The sequence below is a fragment of the Arachis hypogaea genome, chromosome 17 (genome assembly GCF_003086295.3).
Source record: "Arachis hypogaea cultivar Tifrunner chromosome 17, arahy.Tifrunner.gnm2.J5K5, whole genome shotgun sequence".
Lineage (NCBI taxonomy): Eukaryota > Viridiplantae > Streptophyta > Magnoliopsida > Fabales > Fabaceae > Arachis > Arachis hypogaea.
Window position 1 is genome coordinate 122,911,679 of NC_092052.1, and position 10,382 is coordinate 122,922,060.

Genomic DNA, 10,382 nt, shown 5'->3' on the forward strand with positions numbered 1-10,382 from the left:
ATGGTGATTAATTCAATGGCATTGCACTCTCCTTTTGGGTTCTCTTCTGTATTGCTTGGGAGAGTACTAGGAGGGATTTTAGTGATCCTTTTACTCAGCTGGCCCACTTGTGCTTCCAAATTTCTAATGGAAGACCTTGTTTCATTCATGAAACTTACAGTGGCCTTGGACAGATCAGAGACTAAGTTTGCTAAATTAGAGGTACTTTGTTCAGAGTTCTCTGTCTGTTGCTGAGTGGATGATGGAAAAGGCTTGCTATTGCTAAACCTGTTTCTTCCACCATTATTAAAGCCTTGTTGAGGCTTTTGATCCTTCCATGAGAAATTTGGATGATTTCTCCATGATGGATTATAGGTGTTTCCATAAGGTTCACCCATGTAATTTACCTCTGCTATTGCAGGGTTCTCAGGATCATAGGCTTCTTCTTTAGAAGTCGCCTCTTGAGTACTGTTGGATGCAGCTTGCATTCCATTCAGACTCTGAAAAATCACATTGACTTGCTGAGTTAATATTTTATTCTGAGCCAATATGGCATTCAGAGTATCAATTTCAAGAACTCCCTTCTTCATAGGCGTCCCATTACTCACAGGATTCCTCTCAGAAGTGTACATGAACTGGTTATTAGCAACCATATCAATAAGTTCTTGAGCTTCTGCAGGCGTTTTCTTTAGGTGAATGGATCCACCTGCAGAAGTGTCCAATGACATCTTTGATAGTTCAGATAAACCATCGTAGAATATATCCAGGATGGTCCATTCTGAAAGCATGTCAGAAGGACACTTTTTGGTCAACTGTTTGTATCTTTCCCAAGCTTCATAGAGGGATTCACCATCTTTTTGTTTGAAGGTTTGAACATCCACTCTAAGCTTGCTCAGCTTTTGAGGAGGAAAGAACTTGGCTAAGAAAGCCGTGACCAGCTTATCCCAAGAGTTCAGGCTGTCTTTGGGTTGAGAGTCCAACCATATTCTAGCTCTGTCTCTTACAGCAAAAGGGAAAAGCATGAGCCTGTAGACTTCAGGATCTACTCCATTAGTCTTAACAGTATCACAGATCTACAAGAATTCAGTTAAGAACTGAAAAGGATCTTCAGATGGAAGTCCATGAAACTTGCAGTTCTGCTGCATCAGAGAAACTAGCTGAGGTTTTAGCTCAAAATTGTTTGCTCCAATGGTAGGAATGGAGATGCTTCTTCCATGTAAATTGGAATTAGGTGCAGTAAAGTCACCAAGCATCCTCCTTGCATTATTATTATTTTCGGCTGCCATCTTCTCTTCCTGTTCAAAAATTTCTGACAGGTGCTTGCTGGATAGTTGTAATTTAGCTTCTCTTAATTTTCTCTTCAGAGTCCTTTCAGGTTCTGGATTTGCTTCAACAAGAATGTTCTTGTCCTTGCTCCTGCTCATATGACAAAGAAGAGGGTACAGAAAAATAATAATAATAATAATAATAGGGATCCTTTATACCACAGTATAGAGGTCCTTATGTAAGTGGAAGAAAGGAAGGGGACAAAGGATGTAATGTAAGGAAGGAAATATAAGGGTGAGGAGAAGTGTTAGTAGATGAATAAATAGAAGGAGATGAGAGAGAGGGAGAATTTTCGAAAATAATTTTTGAAAAAGAGTTAGTGATTTTCGAAAATAGTTTTTGAAAAAGGTTAGTAGTTTTTTTCGAAAATTCAAATAAAAAGATAAAATAATTAGTTTAATTAAAAAGAAATTTTGAAAAAGAGGGAAGATATTTTCGAAAATTAGAGAGAGAGAGTTAGTTAGGTAGTTTTGAAAAAGATAAAAAACAAACAAAAAGTTAGTTAGTTAGTTGAAACAAATTTGAAAATCAATTTTGAAAAGATAAGAAGATAAGAAGTTAGAAAAGATATTTTGAAATCAAATTTTTGAAAAAGATAAGATAAGAAGATATTTTTGAAAAGATATGATTGAAATTAGTTTTTGAAAAAGATTTGATTTTTAAAATTACAATTAATGACTTGATTCACAAGAAATCACAAAGTATGATTCTAGAACTCAAAGTTTGAATCTTTCTTAACAAGCAAGTAACAAACTTGAAATTTTTGAATCAAAACATTAATTGTTATTGTTATTTTCGAAATTTTGATATAAAAATAAGAAAAAGATTTTTGAAAAATGTTTTTAAAATTTTCGAAAATAACTAAGAAAAATGAAAAAGATTTGATTTTTGAAAAAGATAAGATTTTTAAATTGAAAATTTGATTTGACTCATGAAAACAACTAGATTTTAAAAATTTTTGAAAAAGTCAAATCTAATTTTCGAATTTATGAGAGAGAAAAAGGGAAAGATATATATATTTTTTTTGAATTTTTATGATGAGAGAGGAAAACATGAAAAAGATGCAATGCATGGAAATTTTTAGATCAAAACAATGAATGCATGCAAGAATGCTATGAATGTCAAGATGAACACCAAGAACACTTTGAATGTCAAGATGAACACCAAGAACATATTTTTTGAAAAAAAAAATTTATGTAAAGAAAACATGCAAGACACCAAACTTAGAAATCTTTAATGCTTAGGCACTAAGAATTCAAGAATGCATATGAAAAACACCATACAACACAAAATGAAAAATCATCAAGATCAAACAAGAAGACTTACCAAGAACAACTTGAAGATCATGAAGAACACTATGAATGCATGAAATTTTTGAAAAATGCAAAATGAATATGCAATTGACACCAAACTTACAATTTGACTCAAGACTCAAACAAGAACACAAAAATATTTTTTATTTTTATGATTTTCTAATTTTTTTGTATTTTTTCGAAAATTATTTTGGAAAAGAAAAATAAGGATTCCAAAATTTTTAATATGAATTCCAGGAATCTTATGCTCTAAAGCTCCAATCAAAGGGTCAGGCATGGCTTACTAGCCAGCCAAGCTTTAGTATGTAACTCAGACATGACACATCTAACATGCCCTACAGTCATGGCTTTACAGCCAGCCATGCTTCATGAAACACTAGAATTCATTCTTAAAAATTCTGAAGAAAAGTATATTTTTGAAAACTTTTTTTTTATTTTTTCGAAAACAAAGGAGAAATTTTTGAAAGATTTTTGAAAAATTTTTGAAAATAAAACAAAAAGAAAATTACCTAATCTGAGCAACAAGATGAACTGTCAGTTGTCCAAACTCAAACAATCCTCGGCAACGGTGCCAAAAACTTGGTATGCGAAATTGTTACTCAGGTTGTGAATTGTTGATCGAAATTGATTCCCTGGCAATGGCACCAAAAACGGATGCACAGAACCATGGTCTAAACATATCTTCACAACTTCGCATAACTAACCAGCAAGTGCACTGGGTTGTCCAAGTAATAAACCTTACGTGAGTAAGGGTCGATCCCACAGAGATTGTTGGTATGAAGCAAGCTATGGTCACCTTGTAAATCTCAGTCAGGCGAATAATAATTGATTATGGAGTTTTTGAAAATAAATAATAAACTAAGAATAGAAATACTTATGTAATTCACTGGTGAGAATTTCAGATAAGCGCATAGAGATGCTTTCGTTCCTCTGAATCTCTGCTTTCCCGCTGTCTTCATCCAATCAGTCTTACTCCTTTCCATGGCTGGCTTTATGCAAGGGCATCACCGTTGTTAGTGGCTACAACCCCTCCTCTTGTGAAAATGGTCCAAGATGCCCTGTCATGGCACGGCTAATCATCTGAGGTTCCCGATCATGCTGGAATAGGATTCACCCTCCTTTTGCGTCTGTCACTACGCCCAGCACTCGCGAGTTTGAAGCTCGTCACAGTCATTCAATCATTGAATACTACTCGGAATACCACAGACAAGGTTTAGACTTTCCGGATTCTCTTGAATGCCACCATCATTCTAGCTTACACCACGAAGATTCTGATTAAGAGATCTAAGAGATAATCATTCAATCGAAGATAGAACAGAAGTGGTTGTCAGGCACGCGTTCATAGGGAATGATGATGATTGTCACGTTCATCTCATTCAGGTTGAAGTGCGAATGAATATCTTAGAAGCGAAATAAGATGAATTGAATAGAAAAACAGTAGTACTTTGCATTAATCTTTGAGGAACAGCAGAGCTCCACACCTTAATCTATGGAGTGCAGAAACTCTACCGTTGAAAAATACATAAGTGATAATGGAGTTCATTGGTCTCGGCCCCAAAGGGGAACTGGAGTAACCAAGACTAAGACCAAGACTGCGAATACAATGATAAAAAGTTCTATTTATAATAAAGAGTAAAGTATTGTTTTTGTCCCCAACGTTTGGGGTAAATTCTATTTGTGTCCCTAACGTTTAAATCGTCTTATTTGTATCCCTAATGTTTATAAAAGTGATTCAATATTATCCTGCTGTCAATTACACATCATGAACGCTTTAGTTTGAGTTTAAAAAATCTCTTCTTGAAATTAGAATACAAATGTTTAGGATAGAATCGATGATCTACTCCAAAAAATAGCTCATCAAATGTTGAAACTAATTCCTACAACATTTACATCATTCACTTTTCTAGGGACATAATTGAATCTAAACACAAATAGTGGGTATAATATTAAAATAGAATACATCCAGGTGAGACCTAATTGAGAATGAATACATCCAAGTGAAAATAATTAAAAAATATAATATGATTTGTTAGTATAATTGATACTAGGATAACATTGAATCACTTTTATAAACGTTAAGGATACAAATAGGACGATTTAAACGTTAGAGACACAAATAAGACTTACCCCAAACGTTGAGGACAAAAACGATACTTTACTCTATAATAAACTAGCTACTAGGGTTTACAGAAGTAAGTAATTGATGCATAAATCTACTTCCGGAGCCCACTTGGTGTGTGCTTGGGCTGAGCTTGAATGTTACACATGCAGAGGCTCTTTCTGGAGTTGAACGCCAGGTTGTAACGTATTTCTGGCGTTCAACTATGGTTTGTGACGTGTTTCTGGCGTTTAACTCCAGACAGCAGCGTAGAACTGGCGTTCAACGCCCATTTGCGTCATCTAAACTCGGCTAAAGTATGGACTATTATATATTGCTGGAAAGCCCTGGATGTATACTTTCCAACGCAATTGGAAGCGCGCCATTTTGAGTTTTGTAGCTCCAGAAAATCCACTTTGAGTGCAGGGAGGTCAGAATCCAACAGCATCAGCAGTCCTTCTTCAACCTCTGAATTTGATTTTTGCTCAAGTCCCTCAATTTCAACCAGAAAATCCTTGAAATCACAGAAAAACACACAAACTCATAGTAAAGTCCAGAAATGTGAATTTAACATAAAAACTAATGAAAACATCCCTAAAAGTAACTAGATTCTACTAAAAACATACTAAAAACAATGCCAAAAAGCGTATAAATTATCCGCTCATCAGGCATCCACTCTACAAGACATTCATCACATTGTTCCCAAATTTCGAATTCTTGAGACACATTACCTTGTTCTCGATCTGCTTCAGTGTTGAACATTTGTGAAATTGTGTTTCTGGTGAAATGACTCTGAAGTCTATTAGCTTTGACACACGATAGTGCTTGCTGTTTCCAAACCTTAAAATTGTCTTCATCTAACTTTATTATTGCTTGAAAGCTAGCAATTGCAGCTATTGTCGACATTGCAGCGTTGTTGATGGAAGTTGTGGGAATCGCGGAAGGAGTGGCCATGGATTAGAACTGCAGCTCTGAGGTTCAACTAGTTTCAAGAACAAACGAAGAGAGAGAGAGAAGAAAAAGCTGGAATAGAATGATGTGGATATTTTGTATTGAAGAAGTTGATATTACAAGTACAGTAGTATGTGTTTATATAGTGCAGAGTGATAACTAACTTTAACAGCAAGTAACTGAAAACTAATCCAACTGGCACAACTGTGCAACTAACTTAGCTAGCTTGGTCAATCATCCTAACACACAATTATTCATGCTCGCCAACTCATGAGTTTGAGCGAGTCCTGCTGAGTCTAGCCGAGTTTACTGAAGAACAAGTTTGTGTGCGAGTTAACTCCCGAGTTTGACAATAATGATAAAGAGTTTACGCATAGCAGGATTAAAAAGAAGGTATATTATCTCTTTTCCCGTCCTTTGTTTAAAGGAATTAACACGTGAGTAAGTTTATATTCGACTCTTTAACAACTCAATAAGATAATAAGTCTATAAATTTATTTTTTAATGGAGTTTTAACTTAAATTTGAGTTCATATATTAAATGTGTTGAATTAGTCTATTGACTTATTAGTTAATTTGATATTATATATAATATAAAAGGATAAGAATTAAAATTAAATAGAAGACAATTACTCTATTTTTTGTCCAATATTTGAATGGAATAAAAAAAAGACTTACGCAATCTCACTTGTAATAATTAATGACTTTTTTTTTTCATTTTAATTATATATTTTCGTTTCAACCGTGTTAATACCTTTTTCAGCTCTTATTATATATACAATTATACATTAATAATATATATTAATTATATTTCAGCTACTTGTTATATCACAAAATTATAAAATAAAACATCTAAATAAATTATAGAACCAAATAATAATAACACGTAAATTTGTCAACAAATTATAATTCAAATGACATAGTCTTTTCATACTCATCTAGAAGTTGCGAGTTCAAATTTCATTCCTAACTTAAAAAAAAAAAATAGCACGCAAATTTATCCGAAAGTAAATAAATAATAAACATACACCTTTATTCAAAATTCAAAAAACCAAAATCAATACAATAAAATCCTAACTAGCTACTATGTAATCCTTGTCTCGCTCGTGATGATCGGTGGTGCGTCTAGGTGTTGGTCGTGGTGGTAGTGGATCGTCGTCTATAAGTCCGCTAGCCATGATAGTAAAGTCCAAAAGAAAGAAAAAGAAAACTTTCGATGTCCACAAAGTATATATACGTACACACACATCCCATGGCTTTCAAGAGATGCTAAGCTCATTCTCAAGTCCAATAAAAATGGACCATTGACAAAGCCGTAGATTTTTCATCTTAGACCATCATGCATCAATGTTCTCTTAAATTCTAACGATCTCCTATAAATGTTGTGTGCACATAAAAGGTAGCTAGCTATCTAGCACATCACTGTAACCACTAACGCTAATAGTTAGTGAACCATACTATACTCTGTTAGTAAATATTATTAATTTTTATCAGTAATTAATTAATAATAAGTTACATCAATATTTTTAAATATTTTCTTTTACTAAAGATAGGAAAATTCGAACTCGCGACCTCTTAAATAAGTATGGAGAGATTATGCCATTTGAGCTATAACTCATTGGCAATATATTTATTTTTTCAATATTTTTAAATATTTTATACATAAAAAATATATAATTTATATTTATAATTATTAAAATTTTATACATAATTAATACAATTTATATTCATATTTTTTAAAATTTATATATATAAATTAATAAAAATTTATTTATTATTAAAAATAATTTAGTGCCTGTAACTATTAAATAATGACAAAAAAAATACTAAAAATTATTGACTCTAAGAATTTTTAATAATTAATCCCATAAGCCAGCTGTCACTAACTAATTTTCCAAAATCAAACATATAGCAATGGAAGAATATACCCTGTATTCCATGAACAAGAGACAGCAACATCCACATAAATCACCAATCCAAATTTCTCGTTCATGTCTCCCCCACCCCCGCAACCTAGGATTATTCACCCACACCAAATTATCAAATCCTCTTAACCACTATATATACATATCCACAACCATAATGAATTAAACTATATCTAACTAACTAACTAACTCATCAAAGATGTCATCACTAGGGGTGCTTGAAGCACTGGACTCGGCGAGAACGCAATGGTACCATGTAACCGCCATACTGATCGCCGGAATGGGGTTCTTCACGGATGCCTACGACCTCTTCTGCATCTCCACCGTCTCCAAACTCCTGGGACGATTGTACTACTTCGACCCACATTCACCTAAACCAGGAAAGCTTCCAACAACGGTGAACAACTTTGTGATCGGGGTGGCGCTGTTTGGAACCCTCACAGGGCAGTTAGTGTTTGGTTGGTTGGGTGACAAGCTGGGGCGTAAGAAGGTGTACGGTATAACCCTCATCATTATGGTTTTCTGCGCCATCGGCTCCGGCCTCTCCTTCGGTCTTACCGCCAAGTCCGTCATGACCTCGCTCTGCTTCTTCAGGTACTTCAAAAAAAAATATATATATATATATATATATATATATATATATATATAAAAGTGTAAACTCAGGTGCAGTCGACTTCACGTGAAGTTGATACCTAAGACCGTTAGATGATTTGACTGATTTGACTAAATTTTCATTTAACGGCTCTCAAATATCAACTTCACGTGAAGTCGACTTCACCTGAATTTTCACCGTATATATATAGCTCCATTAATTACCATAATGTCAACTAACTAATCTTATTCATTACTAATTAGAGCCTTGTTAGTGCCAAATACTAGTTTTTTTCAACATATCTAACCAACACTAGTATAAAAATTATCAAAAATATTATTTATATATCAAAATCAGTTATTAAAATTACTCGTTATGTATTTTTATATATATAATTTAATTTATATTTAATATATATTTTATATTAATAATTAATTTTGATATACGATTTAACATGATTAAAAAATATAAAATATAATAATTTAAAGATAGAAATTCTAGAATAATTAATTTTATATAAAATTGATAGTTAATAATTGTTAGATGATAATTTTATCAATTTTATTAAATTATTTAATAATTTTCGATTATCAACTTTACATAAAATTAATTATACTTGAATTTTCATTTAATTTAAATATAGACCTTTCAATATTTATATAAACAAATAAATTAGCTGATCACTATACAAATCAAAGATGATGATTGGTAAAGCATAGCTAAACCTTTAGAAATTTTGTACTAATTAATACCTCTAATGTAGGTTTTGGCTAGGGTTTGGCATAGGTGGAGACTATCCTCTTTCTGCGACGATAATGTCCGAATACGCCAACAAAAGGACACGTGGCGCTTTCATTGCGGCGGTGTTCGCCATGCAAGGCGTGGGGATCATTTGCGCCGGTCTAATATCGGTGATCATCTCGGCTCTCTTCTTGCACAACTACCCTGCTCCGTCGTACACCGCGAACCCCGCACTCTCGACGCAACCAGAAGGCGATTTTCTATGGCGTATCGTGCTCATGATCGGTGCAGTTCCCGCAATGCTAACGTTCTACTGGAGGATGAAGATGCCGGAAACCGGTCGCTACACGGCGTTGATCGAAGGGAACGCCAAGCAAGCCGCCACGGACATGGCTAGGGTTTTGGACATCGAAATTCTTGCAGAACAAGAAAAGATAGCTCAGTTCAAATCAATGAACCAATACCCTCTCTGGTCCAACGAGTTCTTTCGGAGACATGGCCGCCACCTCATCGGAACCATGAGCACGTGGTTCTTGCTGGACATAGCTTTCTACTCTCAGAACCTTACTCAGAAGGATATCTTCCCTGCCATGGGAATGATTCCCAATGACATCAACATGAACGCCATTGAAGAAGTTATGAAAACTTCACGCGCTATGTTCTTCATTGCTTTCTTCGGAACCTTCCCTGGCTACTGGTTCACCGTTATCTTCATTGAGAAGATAGGAAGATTCAAGATCCAACTCATGGGTTTCTTCATGATGTCGGTTTTCATGTTCATAATGGGTGTCAAGTACGAATACCTCAGAGAAGAGAGCAAGATTTTGTTTGCTCTTCTTTACGGATTGACGTTCTTCTTTGCGAATTTCGGACCCAACAGCACGACGTTCGTGCTGCCCGCCGAGCTTTTCCCCACGCGCGTGAGGTCCACGTGTCACGCGCTGAGCGCCGCGGCGGGGAAAGCCGGCGCAATGGTGGGATCATTCGGGATACAAAGTTATACAGTGAAGGGTGACTTGCATCAGATAAGTCGCGCCATGAAGATTCTGGCGCTGACAAACTTTTTGGGATTCTTGTGTACTTTCTTGGTCACCGAAACGAAGGGGCGGTCCTTGGAGGAGATCTCCGGCGAAGATGGTAGAGAGAGCGAGTTCACTCAGTCCACAATTATGACCATGGAAAATGGTGGTCGCAACGAAAAACAAACCGAGACGATGTGAAAATATATTGCATAATGAATTAGTATATATATGGTATTTGTATTCAATATTTTATGAGTGACAAAAAATAATCATGTTTTGTGTCACAGTTTGATTACAAATTATTGTGCGTAATTAATAATGTGTGCGATATGTAAAGGCACGAGATTGCCAAATAAGTGTGATGAACATTTTGTATACTTGTGTATAATCATGCCCTCTCTATTGGGAAAATTTATATAGAAGCTTATGACCTCCC

The 10,382-nt window shown here is 34.8% G+C and overlaps 1 protein-coding gene and 1 non-coding gene across 2 annotated transcripts; both read left to right on the plus strand.

Annotated features, from left to right (window-relative positions):
• Nucleotides 1-761: 761 nt before the first annotated feature.
• LOC112768911 (small nucleolar RNA R71) lies at nucleotides 762-869 on the plus strand. The gene has a single exon (XR_003186287.1). It is a non-coding gene; the product is annotated as a small nucleolar RNA R71 (small nucleolar RNA).
• A 6,915-nt stretch (nucleotides 870-7,784) lies between these two features.
• LOC112763802 (low affinity inorganic phosphate transporter 4-like) lies at nucleotides 7,785-10,144 on the plus strand. Its single transcript, XM_025809380.2, has 2 exons — nucleotides 7,785-8,185; nucleotides 8,947-10,144. Exons 1-2 carry the CDS (start codon nucleotides 7,791-7,793, stop codon nucleotides 10,142-10,144), a joined length of 1,593 nt encoding a protein of 530 aa, XP_025665165.2. The 5' UTR covers nucleotides 7,785-7,790.
• The last annotated feature ends 238 nt before the right edge of the window (nucleotides 10,145-10,382 follow it).